Genomic DNA, 18,191 nt, shown 5'->3' on the forward strand with positions numbered 1-18,191 from the left:
ATTGTGTAGATAAATGACCACAGTTTTTTAATCCACTCACCTGCTGATGGGCACTTAGGCTGTTTCCAAATCTTAGCTATTATAAATTGTGCTGCTATGAACACAGGGGTGTATACATCCTTTCTGATTGGTGTTTCTGGTTTCTTGGGATATATTCCTAGAAGTGGGATTACTGGATCAAATGGGAGTTCCATTTTCAGTTTTTTGAGGAAACTCCATACTGTCTTCCACAGTGGCTGCACAGTCTGCATTCCCACCAGCAGTGCACGAGTGTTTCCTTTTCTCTGCATCCTCTCCAGCACTTGTCGTTTGTTGATTTGTTGATGATAGCCATTCTGACAGGTGTGAGGTGGTACCTCATTGTTGTTTTGATTTGCATCTCTCAGATGATTAGTGACTTTGAGCATGTTTCATACGTCTCTTGGCTTTCTGAATGTCCTCTTTCGAAAGTCTTGTAGTGTCTATTTAGGTCCTTTGCTCATTTTTTAATTGGATTGTTTATCTTCCTTTTGTTAAGTTGTATGAGTTCCCTGTAAATGTTGGAGATTAAACCCTTATCGGAGATAACATTGGCAAATATGTTCTCCCATGTAGTGGACTTCCTTGTTGTTTTGTTGATTGTTTCTTTTGCTGTGCAGAAGCTTTTTATTTTGATGTAGTCCCATTTGTTTATTTTCTCCTTAGTCTCTCTTGACCTAGGAGCTTGTGTCTATAAAGATATTGCTATGACATATGCCTGCTATTTTGCTGCCTATGGAGTCTTGTAGGGTTTTTATGGTTTCCTATCTTACATTCAAGTTCTTTAGCCATTTTGAGTTTGCTTTTGAGTATGGTGTAAGTTGGTGATCTAGCTTCATTTTTTTGCATGTATCTGACCAAATTTCCCAGCACCATTTATTGAAGAGACTGTCTTGACTCCATTATATGCTCTTGTCTCCTTTGTCTAATATTAATTGAGCATAGTGGCTTGAGTCGATTTCTGGGTTCTCTGTTCTGTTCCATTGGTCTATACGTGTTCTTGTGCCAGTACCAGGCAATTCTGAGAACCATGGCTTGGTAATATACTGGTAGCTTGATATCTGGTATTGTGATCCCTCCAACTTTGTTCTTCTTTCTCAGGACTACTATGGCTATTCGGGTTTTTTTTTAAAATTCCATATGACTTTTTAGAGTTTGTTCTAGGTCTTTGAAATATGCTGTTGGTATTTTGATGGGTATTGCATTGAATTTTTAGATTGCTTTGGGTAGTATGGACATTTTAATGATGTCAATTCTACCAATCCATGAACATGGTATGTTCTTCCATCTATTTATGTCTTCCTCTATCTCTCTTTTTTTTTTTCCAATATCCTGTAGTTTTCCGAGTACATGTCCTTTACCTCCTTACTTAAGTTTATCCCTAGGTATCCTAATTTTTTTTGGTACAATGGTAAATGGGATTGTTTTTTTTAGTTTCTCTTTCTGTAAGTTCATTATTGATATATAAAAAGGCCATAGATTTCTGGGTGTTAATTTTGTATCCTCTACATTGCTGAATTCATTTATTAAGTCCAGTAGTTTTTTTTTGATGGAGTCTTTGGGGTTTTCTAGGTATAGTATCATATCATCTGTGAATAAGGACAGTTTTACTTCTTTTCCAATTTGGATGCCTTTTTCTTCTTCTTCTTGTCTGATCATGGGTATTTTTAAGTATTCCATAAGAACCCTGCTTTTCACTTTCTTCTCTTTACTACATTGCAGATAAATTTATAGCCACTGGGTGGAAGAAAGCCTTACTCTTCATATTACCACCCTGCCGTGGACCTAGCAACTCATGGACCTAGCAACTCATAGCCACCACAAATCTCAAAACCCACTTCCTGAAAGCAGTGTGCTTTACAGATTTCATTAAGCTTTTGAATTACCAGAGGCACTTTCTAAAAATGCATATTTCCAAGTGCTTACTTAAGAAATTCTGGTGAATGTGTAACTGGGCCCAGGAACCTGCATTTTAACTCACCCCATCCCCAAATAGTCCTAATTACAGTTTAAGGAAACATTGCCCTGGAGTTATCTGATTTCTAGATTCATTCTCTATGCTTAACAGGAGCAACTATGGGCCCACATATGTCCCAGGAGAGCCCTCTCCATTGTTTCGGAATGCTGGCAGGCCCCCTGTTCACAGCATTGCCTAGAGAGGTGGGAAGAAAAGTCTGGACACATCTTCCTAGAGACTCAGAGAAGACCCCACTAGACAGAGAGCAGGCAGGAAGTTGATAGTGTGCTACCGAAGTATGTGGGTTAAACAGGCAGGATTTCTTATAAAAATGTCTCAAATATTGAGGAATTATAGAGCGTGAAAAGGTGTCACTTTGTTCTGGGCTGTGCTACCACAAAATGGGAGATTCTTCTCAGGACCGTCTATGTTATTCAACTGTTAGCAACTATGAGTAAGTAGAAGAGACGGTGCTGCAGAAGAGTCCCTGTCAAATTTAAGATTCTTTCCAAGCTACAGATCACTTTAAACAGATGATTCCTACATTCAAGACCACTGCCTGCAAAATAATCAAGTCCATGCCCACAACATAATTAAGTCAAGTTGGTGCCAGCTGTAACCATGTGTGTGTGTTCTCTCTCTCTGTTTAAAGGTTGGGAATCCAAGCACAATTAAATCTTTTACAGACAAACTAATCTTTCTAGATGTGTGACATTTAAGAATTTTATAAGGGCTTTCATTTTTATTTTGAATTTCTGATGGCTTAAGAGACCCTACAAATCCATGAAAGCAGACTGGGCTGGAGTTTTCTGCTGTTGTGCAAAAGGATCTCTGTATGACTCACAATTCGGAGAACAAGTCAGCTCTAAACCAGTGTCCTGCCACTGTGTCAAGGGGGAACTTTATTAATAACTATTTAGTTATTATGTTCAAAGCTTTGTAACTCTTGCTGGTCTATATGCTCAATATCTATGTTGACTGCTTATTACAAATATCTAGCAAGTGCCTTTCACACATTAAATTCTTAATAAATGACTCGAATGAATTGATTCTACCAGATTGACTTCACACAAGAATACACAACTATTAGAGTATGCAAATGTAGCATCCTTTATTCAAGAAGCATTAGGTGCCATAACAAAACTGCATCTAGGCATGGGCCCATGTGTATTTTATTAAATCATTATAAGCACTTTAAGGTTCTTTCCACTTCTGAACTAAACTTTCAACTAAATACCTATATGAGAATAAGATGGAAATGACCAAAATGGTGGTTTGGAATTTTTGTACATCTGTTCTAAGTAGCTTAAGGGTAATCAAATGTGATATATGATTATATCATAGCAACTATTTCAAAACTAAGATCTCATCCATAGCTTTATCCAACATCATTCCTAATAAGAAATTTGCACAAATGTATTCAGGAAGTACATCCACTTAAATACCACACTTAAATTTAGATTTTGAATCAATAAGAATGAAGTTTAAGCACTTCTACATTAAAAGTTGGCCCATGATGTATTCTCAGGAAATAGTGATCACTACCACTTTAATTTTACATAATACTATGTATATAGTCTTATAACAATCTTTCATTGGTAAATTCTTTGAACTCTATGATAATGGCACTTTCATTATGTAAATGTCAGCTATTATTGAGAATATCTGGAAAATTATATCAGCAACACAGAAATCTTTACATCTGTTATCCCCTTCACAGAACTCCACAGCCCACTTATTTCCTCTGGAGTTCTACTCAGATGCCCCCTAGTATAAATGGCTAGAAAATTAAAAAACAAACAAACTGTGTTTAAACAGTAAAATAAGAATTCCCAACTTTAAAAAATCAGAATAACATATTTTTTAAAACATCCTTTCCCTCCTATACTCATCCCCTCCCAAGTGCCTCACATTATTTTTGTTTGAAACTTAATCACACACACACACACACACACACACACACACACACACACACACCCTTGGATGGACTAAATGGTACAAAAGAAAGCCAACTTATAGAAAAGGATGCCAGAGTTCCTTTAGGATAATGGTTTTCAAATTGCTTTAAATCAATCTAGTATACCCACATGAGCATTTTCTTAAAAACGGAATAGAGTGGAGTGGAGTGGAATGAATAGCTCTAGGTACAGTGTTTGATAAAATCCTAACTTTAGGATCCTGGCAGCATAAGAAATCTTGGGCAGGGGAAGCTGTGGGCATATGTGCAAGTGTGGAGACAATAAGACCATTAATAAAGAGCTGAGACGATTGGAGCGCCAGCACGATGGGGCATGTAGTGCTGGCAGTAGAGAATAACCCTGACCAGAGAGGCTTCCTGCCTCGGCCTTAACCATGAGAACCATCAGAGAGGGCACTGTGTTCAGGGTTCCCCACAGTGCTCAGCCAGGGACAGGAGTGGCATCTGGATGCTTTGGGGACCTTTCTGGACCAATTGCCATACGCACAGAGTGAAAACCACTGACTTCTGTAGACGGGAAACGCCCCATGGGGTTTCTGAACACATCACCAGAGAAGGACTCCGGGGAGGAGTAAGAGGTTCTCCTGATATATTGGATGGGATGTCAAAACCATTTAATTGAATATTCAAATAGATGGGATCCAGAGTGGGTACGAAAGTGGGCCATATTGTTTGTACAAGTATTTCAGGCATTTTAAGTTGTATTGGTCCACAGATAAGCTGACTTTTAACATATGACTTACAAACCACACACACACACACACACACACACACACTATGCTAAGTTGTAAGGAAGAATAGTAACTTTTACTAATGTTAAAATCTGAGTCCCTACAGTTCTGAATCCCTACTATATTCATTCCTGGAGAAAAAAAGATGCATGGGTACACGTGAGTTTGACTGTAAAAAATATATTCTGTCAAGAATGTCCTCATAAGTATTATTTTTAATTTTGGCAATTTCGAATGCAGCCATACAAAATGATCTTGGAAGAAAAAGTATAAGCTTGTACAATTTAGAAGTAGGCAACAAGGAAGTCTTCAGATGATCTTCGGGAAAACCATGGCTATACCTCAGAGACTCTGTCTCCAAACTGCCCTTCAATGTAAACAAAGTCATATGAGCTACTCTTGTACGGACAAGGCCCTGGGCCCCATGGGAAGACTCTCCTCTACAGAGCAGGGTCTTCCTCCCCCCATTCTTTTTGTACACATATAGACACATGCACATAAGTACATGCACACACAAACACCACCCACCTGTTTCTCTTTGAGAACGAACCTAAATGTGGGTGTCATCAAGGCGACAATCAAAAAAACCCACAAATGTCACATCATTGAGCAAGGAGACTGCATTGTTTCTTGCTGTATCACACAATCAATATTGGGCTGAACTACATGACAATTTAGCACAGTTCAACCTAATATTGATGGAGCACATATTCAAGGGCACGTACCAGGGTTGCAGGTTCAACCCCTGGTCCTACTCAGGGCGTGTGTGAGAGGCAACCAATCAATGTGTCTCTTTCACATCGATGTGTCTCTCTTTCTCTCTCTCTTCCCTACCTTTACGAAATGAGAATGCAAATTACAGTGGTAAACAGTAAAACCCGTATGATAATTGCACAAAAGTTAGAGAAAAAGTAATGTGGAAGGATGCTTTAAGACAATGTGTTTGCAGGTGTGGGATATAAACAAGTAAGAACATAGAAAGTCAATTCAATACATTATCACTTGAATACCCACAAGTCACAAGACATTTTATCCTTGTTCTCAAGCACCTACAATCTAGTTGGGAAGATATAATGCATGAAAAAATTACACCTAAGACTATTATTTAATAACTAGTGTCCTGGTGCACGGATTCGAGCACATTGAAAGGAAATTAATTAGGAGGTGGCTGGCGGGGCGGGACTGGGCGAGATGGGCTGGACACGCCTTGGAGCCAACCTCCCAGGGCCCCTCCCTAGCATCTGTGGAGTGAGTGGGGTCCCTCTGGCAGGTGGGGTCCCTCATCCTGGCTTGTGGGGATCAGGCCAAAACCGGCTCTCCGACATCCCCCAGGGGGTCCCAGAGTGGGAGAGGGCACTCTGCAAAGTTGCTGTCGTACAGGGTGTGGAATGCAAACGCACGTGTGCAGTAAACCAGATTCGGGGCCGACAGTGCCCCAGCAACAACATAACCCACAGCCGAAGGTGGAATCACGTGGCCTCGCGAGGAATAGGGTTCCTCTTCTCTGGTTTCAGGGTGCGTCACTCAAGAAGCCTGAGAACCGCCACTGCCAAGACAGCTCCTGTGTTGAGCGTCTTCCCCCTGGTGGTCAGTGCGCACCATAGCGACTGGTTGGATGGGCGGAGGGACACTTTGCATATTAGCCTTTTATATATATAGATCATTTGGGGCAGATAAAATGTTTAAGTAAAAAGGTTGGGTAAACAGACTGACTGCATGTGTTTATTTCTATCTCTTCCTAAAATCCAACTAAAATTAGAATGAAGAGATTAAAAAATGGTATAAACATGTAAGGATAAAAACAGCAGATGCATCATTAGTGGATGAGAGAATTTAATACATTTTTGTGGAAAAGAGGACTGAAGAATGGAACCAACTCAGCAGAACAGAGAAACTATTAAAAACAAAAAAGTGTGACTCAAGCCCAATCCAACTTATGGTCCTGGCCCTTGTCCAGAGAGATTTTTTTTTCTTCCAGAGATAGTCATAAGGTCCACCTGGGCCAATAAGGGCTATACTGAGGAGCTCCCTGCATAGACATTCTATTACTTAGAACTGCTGGGAGCCATCTTGCCATCAAAAGAGAATTACTTGCCCAAGAATGGGGCTGACAAGATGCACAGAAGAGATAAGAGATGAGCCCTTCAGCCCTGATATCACTGGTTGAGACCCTAGGTCCACAAAGACCTGAAACTTGCATATATATACATAAAACATAAACATTCCCTATGTCAGAAAAAAGTTATCAAAAAATTAAAAGGTAAATAGAAAAGGAAGAAAAAAATGTTTGCAATCTTCAGGATTAATAGGATTTGCCCTAACAAATAACAAGGAAATATTACGCAAAATGGGAAAAAATATAAACACAAAGTTGGCAAATGAAAAATGTAGAAATATAAAAAAAAAATAACATTCAGTTTCTAAAATTTAAACAAATGAAATAAGTAGAAACTAATTTTTTCCAATGACATAGCTAAAGATTGTTTTGAATTTTATTATCCAGAGTTGGCAAGTGTGTCATTGACTGCTGGTGAGAAAATAAATTGATATAATCTTTCTGAAAGGCAATCTAGCTATAATAAAAATGAGTGTACCTTTGGAACAATAATTCTTCTTCTAAAAATTTATTTAAGGAGTTGCTTAAGGGTGTGTGCATACATTTCCCCTACTCATGTTCTCACTGGTTTTTATTTATAAACAGGAACATTGAAAACAGAATGTCCAAAATATAAGGGATTCAATAAAATCTATGCATTCCAATACTATTCAGCCAGCCAGTGTCGCTCATTGGTTGAGCATCGACCTATGAACCAGAACAGTGATGGTGAACCTATGACACGCGTGTCAGAGGTGACACACGAACTCATTTTTTTGGTTGATTTTTCTTTGTTAGATGGCATTTAAATATATAAAATAAATATCAAAAATATAAGTCTTTGTTTTACTATGGTTGCAAATATCAAAAAATTTCTATATGTGACACGGCACCAGAGTTAAGTTAGGGTTTTTCAAAATGCTGACACGCCGAGCTCAAAAGGTTCGCCATCACTGAACCAGGAGGTCACAGTTCAATTGCTAAGTGGAGCACATGCCTGGGTTACAGGCTTAATCCCCGGCAGGGGATTCTCATCATTGAAGTTTCTATCTTTTTCTCCTCCCTTCTTCTCTGAAATAAATAAAAGTGTATTTTAAAAAAATAAAATGTTGATTGAAAATATACATGTATTGAGGAATGTTCATGATTATTAAATGAAATAAACAGCTTACAAAACAATATAATAATATTCCCCTGTAATCCATGGGGGATACATTCCAAGACACCCAGTGGAGGCCTGAAATCGAGCACAATACTGGACCCTATATATACTATGTTTTTTTCTATACATACCTATCAATGATAAATTTTAATTTACAAGTTAGGCACAGTAAGAAATTAACAACAAAAACTAATACTAAAACAACAATTATAACAATATACTGTAATGAAGGTCATGTGAATGTGATCTCTCTCAAAATACCTTATGGTACTACTAGAGGCCTGGTGCACAGATTCGGGCACAGGTGGGTCCCTCAGCCTGGGCTGCGCTCTTTCGCAACCAGGGACCCCGAGGGCGATGTTGGACTGCTGGGTTTCAGCCTATCCCCGCCTGCGGCCCAAGGGATGTAGCACTGCTGGAGCAGCAGGCAGCTGGGGAGGAGCTCCAACCGGGGACAGGAGCAGCTTCACTGCTGCTCGTCCTGATTGGTTGACCGGCTGTTATGGTCATTCGATCCTAATGGTCGCTTAGGCTTTTATATATATAGATACTCACCCTTTCTCTTCTTGTGATGATGTAAGATGACGCAGTGCCCACAAGATGAGATGAAGTGAGGTGAATGATGTTGGCATTGTGACATAGTATTAGGGCTACTACTGACTTTCAGACAATAGAGGTTACTTGAACACAAGCACTGTGATACCATGTACACAGGTAGAGACACTAGACCAGTGATGGCGAACCTATGACACGCATGTCAGAGGTGACACACGAACTCATTTTTTTGGTTGATTTTTCTTTGTTAAATGGCATTTAAATATATAAAATAAATATCAAAAATATGTCATTGTTTTACTATGGTTGCAAATATCAAAAAATTTCTATATGTGACACGGCACCAGAGTTAAGTTAAGGTTTTTCAAAATGCTGGCATGCCAATGCTCAAAAGGTTCGCCATCACTGCACTAGACAAAGGGATGATTCACATCACGAGCAAGACAGAGCAGGAAGATAAGATTTCATCACAATACCCACAATAATGTCTGACATACAACTTATGTATTATTCCTGGAATTTTCCATTTTTAATATTTTCAGACTGTGGTTGACCATGGGCAACTGAAAACACACAAAGCAAAACCAAGAGTAAGGGGGAACTACTGTAGTATAAGTCTACATTTTTGCTGTATAAATGTACACATGGGAAAAGATCTACTAGGATACACATCAAAGGATAGTGAAATCCCTGGGTGGTAGAATTATGAATGGCCTAATTTGTTGCAGGGTTGTTGTTTTTTAGCCTATAGGCATATTTCATTCTGTCTCCAGTGAACTTTTATGGATTTTCAATAGAAAAAAATATATATATTTCACATTCATAAAAAAACCTCTCAGAGTAGTTGCACTTGTGCATTTGAAGCTAAAACCATGCAAGCTGTTAGGGAGAGCACAGATATTGAGAAAGCCAAAGGAGTGGACTCTCTTTTTAGAAACTTTGGTTGTAAACACAAGGAGAAAGGGCTTTAAGAACATGTGTGGCATACAGTTATTACGATGGAGTGCCTGTGCGCTGGAGAAGAGGAAGAGACAAAAATGCAAAAGAGAAGGAACCACTGGGGGTGACGTCTAGTGAAGCTGCACCATAGCGTGCTTTCCATTCCCCAGTAGCTTCCTTTGGGCTTGGCTGGGCTCCCTTCCCTGGCCTCACACATGCCCCTTCCCCTTAGGTTAACAGGCGAAGGGCACAGAACTTACCCAAAGGCAGAACCTATATTCCCAGCCTCTTGGTGTCTTAACCCCCTAACTAGGTGCAACAGGCACTTCTCGTCAGCAACTTCTGCCTGTGAAGAAAACCGCACACCGGAAGCCCTGGGCAAGGCCCCCTCACCCCCCCTCCCACAGAAGAGTGAGCACCGGCCACAACTGCAATCATGACGCACGCCTAACCTTCCTACTGAAAAAGGGAGTTTGCAACAACTCAGACGGGCTCTGTAAGACACATTCCGTTTTCTTTTCATTTATTTTTGGCATATCAACAGCTGGTGACCTAGATTAAGAAATAATATGTGAAAAGCAGACTGTATCGCTAAATTCCTTCACAGATGGAAAGTGGATTCAATGAAAAGCTTCAGTCCAAAGATTCAAGTTAATCACCTGGAGGGACGGGGAGAATACCCACAAGTGGGTAAAAGTAAGTACGAAAAAATGATGACAAAACCTAGCTCCCATCCTCGTAGATCCTGGCTGCTTTTTGGACAAGTAGCCAGGGGCTGGACGGGGGCAGGAGCCTTGCTAATTCAACTGCTGAAGGAGCAGCGGGAGAGGACCCCGGTTAGCTCAGGATGAGCTTGGCTAGATATTAAAAGAAATACAATCCTCTTACTGCACTGAGAGTGTGCATGTGCGGAGGGAGGGACCAGAGGCAGCCACCCAGGCTCAGCCTAGGGACAGGCTAAGGGACCAGGGCCCCGTTCAGCTCAGCTTCTAGGTCAGCAGGAAGTGGGGGGCATTCCAGCCTGTCACAGAGCAATGCAGTCAATCTGACTTTCAGTAACACAGGGAAGTGCTAGGTACCCAGCATCCCAGGGATGGAAAACCCTGCCACGTGAAAGAGAACACAGCTGGACTGATAGACACCGTGGAGTTCACTCGCCCGTGCTCATTTTCAAGTCCAGCGCTCAAGCGAGCCCATGAAGGTCCTTTGCTCAGGACACACATGGGGACCCCAGGGCCCTCAAGGTCTTCATGATAAGACGTCTCCGGGCAGCCAGGCCAGCCCTGTGCCTGGTGCCATAAATACCGCTCCCACTGCTCGGGGCTGTGCGGAACGAGCCTGGGATCCACTCGTGCACATGCATCCCTGGGTGAGGAAAATAAATGACCAAGCCAAGCAACTGAGGGTCTTGTGAAGCAACAGGGAATCAACCCGTGCGATACGGATTTTTTTAATGCAATAAAACGTCCTTCTTTGCACAAAAAAATGTGCAGAGCAGAACTGTTAGGCTCAGGTCAGATTTCTTCTGACCTTCCAGAGAAGGTCACCGGCGTCAAAGGGGGCACATACAGAGAGATCAAAAACGACGGGGGGCGGAGGGGGGAGTGTGTATGAGGGCATGGATTGAACTCCAGGATTCACTCCCCGGCACTGCATGAAAGCCCCGGGATTTTCCCCGATCAGTTCTATTGATCCGAACAGATTTGGGGGTATCTTCTGTGCTAAATAAACTGTTCGTTTCGGCCGCGCTCCGTAGCCAGTAAATCCCCGCAGAGAAAGGACAGCTGCCGCAATCTCCCGCCCGAACCCGCGGGCGCATCCCTACCGGCGGCTGCGGGCGAGTGGGGAGCGGGCTCCGGGGGCAGATGCGCTCAGCCCGGGGCGCGGGCGCCGCCTGCAGAGCGGGCAGAGCTGCCAGCCGCACGGGGGGCGTGGGAGCTGGGGGCTCGGCAGACCCCGCGCCCCGGGGACCGGGCCGCGCTCCCCTGGAGTCCCGCCTCCCGCCCGCTCCGGGTCCGCAGCGCCCCGACCCGCCGGCGGCGCCCGCTGCAGTCCCCGCGGCGCAGGGCAGGGCGTCCCCGCGCCCCCGCCGGCCCTGCCCCGCCGCCTGCCCGCTCCGCTCCCCGGGCCCTCGAGGCCCTCGCCGCCGCATCCCGCCACCTGCACCGCCGCCTATTCTGACCTTTTCCTGCGCGCGGTTGATTCGTTTCTGGACGTTCTTGGCGAAAATGCCCGTCTTCATGTCGGCCATGGCTGCGGTGCACCGAGGCTGCGAGGAGCTGAGCGGGCGCGGGGCGGCTGCGGCGGCGAGGAGGAGGCGGAGGAGGCGGAGGAGGCGGAGGGTGAGGAGCAGCGCGAGAGGAGGAGGAGCGGGAGAGGCGCGGGAGCGGCGGCGGGAGCTCCCGAAGCGGCCAGGGAGCGGCGCGGCGGCGGGGAACCGGCTTAAAGCGACAGCGCCCGCGCGGGATGCGCTGGGCCTGGAGGCAGCACCAGGCAGGGTGGGGAGAAACGGAGGAAGGGCTCCGAAGTCAAAGCGACCAGATAGTGCCTCAGTGATGGAGGAGGGGGCCCGGAAGAGAAAGGGGGTGAAGCCAGCAAGGGACCCAGAGCCTGGCGGCAGCTCAGGGATGCCTTTAAGGCGGAGTTTGTGTAGGGGGGGCGGTGAGAAGGGGTCCAATTCTCTCCAAGCCAAAAAAAAAAAGGAAAGGGAAAGGCAGGGGGATGTGGGAGCCTGGGAGCCAGCAGGATTGGAGCTGCCCTGAAGTGCAGGGGCCTGGGCAGGTCTCCCAGGAGTGCCAGCTGGGCCACCCTGGCTGGAGAGCGCGCGCTCACCTCCCGTGCGTTCAAGGAGAAGGGCTGGACTTCGCCTGCCAGGGAGGCGCACTGCTGGGGCAGCTGCTGGGAAACAGGTCAGCGCAGGGGTCAGAGCTGCAGTGGAGAGGCAGGTAGAGGGGAAGGAGGGAGGACCAGTCCTGGCACCCATTTAAACCTTAAGACAAGACGTGGGGCCTGCGTGGGCAGGGGATCTCTGTAATCCCTGCCCTGAGCAGAGACCCTGGCATGGGCACCCACTCCCCACCACGTGCTGCAGGGAAGGGAAGAGTCAGGTCCTTTAGTGCCTCGCATCAGCGTTGTAAACCTAGGCCTCCTAACCTGCTGCTTCTTGCAAACCTTCCAGAAACCTAAAAGAGAGGCACCATCCTCTCTGTGCTTAGCAGAAGTAGGAATGGTGGGGATAAACTTGTCCTCCGCCCACCTAGAGCTCTTGAAAATGCAAGAGCTGTTAGGGAGAGCACAGATAATGAGAGCACAAATAATTAGCTTGACTAATAAATAGTCAAGCTATTCGTGCCCCACAGGGGTAGCTCAGTGATTGACGTCCACCTATGAACCCCGGGGGTCAGGGTTGGATTCGCAGTCAGGGCACATGCCCAGATTGTGTTTCATTCCCCAGTGGGGGGTGTGCAGGAGGTAGCCGGTCAATGATTCTCTCTCATCACTGATGTTTCTCTCTCTCCCTCTCACTTCCTCTCTGAAATCAATTTAAAAAATATATTTAAAAAAATAGTCAAGCTATTCATATTCTGTTCTCTCTGAGAGAATAAGGAGAGCAAGGAAGGTTTCCTAGCAAACAGGTTAGGGTGAATCAGGCCCCTGGGAATCCATGTGAGCACCTGCACCTCTGGAACAGACCGTTACATTGGTAGCCCCCTATGAACTGCCCCTTGGCATTCACACCGTGTGCAGTCCCCCGCTTTGATTCTAGCATGGCACCGTGACCGGCTTGACCAATAAGATACGGTGGACTTACGCTGTGCCAGTTCCAGGCCTAAGTCTATGAAGGCAAGCAGGTTTTGCTCTCCGAAGAGCCCTGGGCCTCCATGTAGAAATTCAGCTTCCTGCTGTAAAAACCCCTTGGAGAGGCACTTGGCAAGGAAGAGGCTCTGAGGTTACCTGGACAGGGGACATGGCCCACCTGTCTCTGCATCCCAGCTGAGCCCAGCCTCCAGCCGACCCACTTGCTAAATGCAGCCATACAAATAATCTCCAAGGAGACGATCAGAAAACCTGCCCGGCTGACCCCAGCCGGGAGTGCAAAATGGTGAGCAAATAAAATGGTAGTTGTTTTAAGCCGCTAACTTTCCTGGTGGTTTGTTACTGAAACACCCAGTCTATTCACTTGGCTCTTACTTCCTTAGGAGGACTATTCATTCCAGTCTGCCTGGGAGCGAAGGGGTTTCCAGGACACAGGGCTTCCAGTGCCGAAGCCAGGAAAGTCCTCGGCAAACCTGGATGAGTTGGTCACCTGAGTCCCAACATTCCAAGAAAACTCCAGCCCTCTCTCTTGGTCAACATTCGGTAGGAAAGACGGCTCAGAAGCCAGGAATTTCAGCCAGCTCTCCGAGGCAGGGGGCTTCAGAACCTCACCTCTGCTTTGGGAGCTTGGCCGTGAGGATACAAGCCTCAGAATGCTGGAATATACCAGAATGTTCTGCAACATATCAGTTCATGGTCACTCATATTATGAGCCTTGGAGCCGGCTCTGCTCCTGTGCTGGGCCTGGGTACCACCCCCCCCCCCGCCCCGCCCGCCCCGGCACACATCACTGCCCTCTAACAATCGAAGGGCAGAGTTGTAAGCAGCGGGTGTACTTTCCCTCTGCTTCCTTCAAGCCCTAGTCATCAGTTCCCACTGTCCCAGCCTCTGTGTCTCCTTGTCGTTACTCCTCCAAAGATTTCTGAAACACAGTACCTATCTTTGGAAACAAAATCACAAATGGTTAACTTACCACTCAGATGCCCATATCTCGTTTTGTCATGTGGGTGGAAAAGGGGAGCTTGTCATTTCTTGATAATTCTTTTTGGAACACAGGCTGAGCACATTAAAAACTTATTATGTGCAAACTGTTATGGACTCATTTCACTCCAATTGACAAGAAAACTGGCAATCCATTTTCAGGTTGCCATGTGGCTCGTTCTCGCCGCTCTGGAATACCGACAAAGCCCTTTCAGTGGTGCGTAATAGGAGCACTACAAATATTTGTTGGGAAAAATGCATGCATGCATGAGACTAGCGCAGGAGCATCCATCCTTAGCTATTTCTTCTCATAATTCTGCAATACTACGGGGATCAGGGTTGGGGAAGGAGACCCTAACTACAATGATTTTTTAAACATTGTTATGCCATCCAGTAAAGTCTTTTCCATCCAAAGTCTTATGCAAGATCCAAATATGTTCATCAGATGGGCCCTCCCTGGTTGCGGAGAGTGCTGGGCGCCAAGTCCACCCTCTATTCCCTGCAGTGTCTCTACAGAAGAGCCTCAGAGCTGCAGAAAGCCCTGCACAGGGCGCGAGTCCGCAGGCCAGGTGACCTCGCAACACCTTCCATCTCCAAAGGCGTAGGACCCTGTGCGTTCGCGGGCCTTTCCTTCATTCCAACACCACGGGGCTCGCCCAGCAACAGCCTTGATTGTTGATTTCTCTTCCTCAGAGTGGCCACCCATTATTCTCCACAGTCAAGGAAAAATGTGGCACATGCAGTTCCATGTAGATTTCGCTATGTATGAAATGTCACCCCAATTCTCTCCAACATCAAAACAAGCTTGGCTGACAAATGATATTTTAACATTTATTCAGGTGAGATGCACAAAAGGCATCCCAACTGCAACCCCAGATCCTCATCCAAGCAGGACAGAATTCCTGAAATAATTTTAACTGCAAAATCACCCTCCTTCCTTCTACAGTGAACTTCAGATTGGTTGATTAGTGGCAAATGTGAATTGTGACAGGTTTGGACAATTGGGAATAAGCCCAGAATTACTATATCTTCACGAGACTCCTTTCCCATATCTTAATGGCACAGAAGTTGATCACCCATCTTTGAATCTTGTAAGTCCAATTTAGGCCCTTAGGAAAGAAGATTTCTGCATCCCCTTATTAATGTCTCTAGCTCTTTGCTAGCATTCAAGGCTGTTATCTATACACTATGTATTCTAGTCAGCCACCCCTGTCCTATGGCATACTTCTGGTCACAAAAATATCACCAATCCTCGAAACAGAGGCCTAAAACACTTCTGATATTAAATATTGAGGTAAATGTGAGCTATACATACGTTTAAGAAAGTTACTAAAAACAAGCAAGATAATGACTCTCCAAGCCATGTATTTCAGTTCTGAGTGGCCAGAACCTACCCCGATAGCTCAGGGCCCAAGGAGGAGCCCACTCTGAATGGGATGCCCTTCCATCACAGGGCACATCACCCACACCCCCACCCACTCACTCAGACGGGGACCACTTAGGCCTCCAGCTCACCTCACAGGCACATCTCTTGGGTGAGGGAGGAGCCAGAGTCTCCGGAGAAAACCAACGAAGACCTGGGAGAATGTGTAAACTCTTCAGACGGTGACCCAGGCTGGGCATTAATTTTTTTTTTCTCATCAACATTATAATGAAGCGACATTGAATAAAACAGCACTATTCCAGGACCTGGTTTATAGATAATTAAAGAGCCATTTCATTTAAACATTTAGATGAACTTAATCAGAATTTTTGGCCCAAACAAATATGACTGATCCTTATACTTTCTTAACTTCTTTATTTAAATATCCGGATGAGATTTTATTTTCTCTCACAAATGTTAAAATTTCAGTGAAAGGAGGATGCTCTGTAATATATGTATTTTCTTATACATTTCAAGTGAAAACATTCAAGTGTAGATTCACAATCAACTCTTCAAATTATGCCAGCTATCTGCATTTTAATTCCACATATATTTTTACTAAATTTAGCCTGCATGACTACTCTCTTCCTTTCTTAATTTAACTGAGTCTAAAAATAACAACATCCTGACTATATTAATAATGCATCATGAATGTATCCCAAAATACTAAATAGGAGGCAAAAGGTTTGTTTTAAATAAACAGAGCCATTGGCCACTAAGGAAAACAAGGACACTATTAAATTGCCTCATAATTTTAATGTATTTGGACGCCATGTTTGATGCTTTTATACAAAACAGATGCAAAACTCCTCTACTCCAACCACATTGCTTGAACACCACTTAGCTTACAAGCCAACTGAGAAGTCAGGGAGCAAAGCATAACGGAAATTCCAATTAACCACAACCCTTTCTGCAGAAAGGGACACGTTTCTACAAATAGTTTAAGCTGTTTTCTACTCACAAATAAGCGATAGAAGTTGCACACGCAATGTGGGAATCCGCACATTTGTCTGAGCTACCGCCAGACCGACCGCCAGACCAAGAGCACCCTCTTACTTGCTTACGCTGCCGGGCAGTTTTATCAGGAAGTGTTCCAGCTTGGACAAACCCCAACTTGGTAAGAGTGATCTATTTCAAAACCTCGTAATAAATGCTTAATTTTACCAGATGTTGGCAGAGACCCAAGTTTGTCCATATTTATGCTTTATATGAATATAGCTATCTAGATGTGCCTGCCTCTGCTGCTCCCCGCCCTCCCCTCTCCAAACTCTGCAAAGCTGCTCCCAGAGCTGCGGCCACCAGCATGGATGTGTTACCGTGAACAACAGGGTCCCTCCACTCAGAGCCTGCGCTTCAGCCGACAAGGCCAGCCCAGGGGCCTGGTAGGATTCCAGGTGCGGGAAGCCTGCACTAAGCATCGTGTTCTCCCAAACATCTGCCTATTCCCTTCCATAGAGCCCACTTCCCCTCCAAAGGCCGCATGATCTCCTAGGTCATGCGATTACATCTAGAATCCCTCACCCCCTCACTTCTCTAAAGCCCCCGGACACTCCCAGAAACCGAGCCAGTTGTGTGCTTGATGGTGGGAATAGTGCCTATGAATATTCCTTTCCGTGTTACTGCTGTGGTTCGGCGTCATTGGACTGAAATTGGCTTTGTAAACTAGTTTAGGACACTCTATCATGGACTGAATTGAGTCCCTGAGATATTGTGATTTATAATGAGAAATATTATATTTGGTCTTTGTCCTTGTCCCAGACACAGAGCTTCTAAATCCCTTGTGATTTCCCAAGTGATTAGAACAATAAAAGTGTTTTTTGCTATTCCCAAGAAAGCTCCTCTCAGCCACACCTGAGTTTATGTTAATGAGGTGACTTTTGGAAAGCCCCTAAGGATGGGGGTTGATTGGTTGTCAGGGGAACCAACCACATGATTAGAGGGTTGGAACTTTCAGCTCCCCACCCCTACCCGACCTCTGGGGAGACGGGAAAAGCTAGAGATTGAGTTCAATCACCGGTGGCCAATGAGTTGATCAGTTATGCTAGGTAATGAAGCCTCCATAAAACAGGGAAGTAGGAAAGTCAGAGAGCTTTCGGGTTGGTGAACATGTGGCTGTGTGGGGAGCGGGGCAGGCCTGGAGGGCGCATGGTATCTCTGCACCCCTGATCACATCCTTTGCCCTATGCATCTCTCCTATCTGGCTGTTCCTGAGTTGCATCGTTTTATAATAAACCAGTTATTTTGTAAGTAAAATGCTTTTCTGTGTTCTGTGAGCCATTGTAACAGATTAACTGAACCCAGGAGGGGGTCATAGGAACCTTTGATTTACAGCCAGTTGGTCAGACGCACAGGTGACAACCTGGACTTAGGATCTGAAAAGAATCTTGGAGGTGAGCTGTCTTGTGGCGCTGAGCCCTTAATCTGCTAAATCCAGGTAGTGTCAGGACTGAACTGAGTTGTAGAACACCAGCTGGTGCTGCAGAATCGCGGTGTTGCTTGGTGTGAGGAAACCCTTCCCCTACCTCCCATTTGGTGG

The 18,191-nt window shown here is 44.9% G+C and overlaps 1 protein-coding gene across 2 annotated transcripts in view; it reads right to left on the reverse strand.

Moving 5' to 3' along the window:
• Nucleotides 1-12,194, reverse strand: part of AMPH (amphiphysin) — a 146,604-nt gene extending 134,410 nt beyond the window's left edge. Inside the window, exon 1 of one of the 2 annotated variants that reach the window (XM_081101825.1) lies at nucleotides 11,618-12,194. In XM_081101825.1, coding sequence (XP_080957951.1) covers nucleotides 11,618-11,686 — 69 coding nt within the window. In that variant the 5' untranslated portion in view covers nucleotides 11,687-12,194. The remainder of the gene's footprint in view (nucleotides 1-11,617) is intronic. The other variant, XM_081101826.1, reaches the window with a different exon arrangement.
• Between the last annotated feature and the right edge of the window lie 5,997 nt (nucleotides 12,195-18,191).

Source organism: Myotis nattereri, assembly GCF_964212035.1.
Source record: "Myotis nattereri genome assembly, chromosome: 11".
NCBI classification, from domain to species: Eukaryota; Metazoa; Chordata; class Mammalia; order Chiroptera; family Vespertilionidae; genus Myotis; species Myotis nattereri.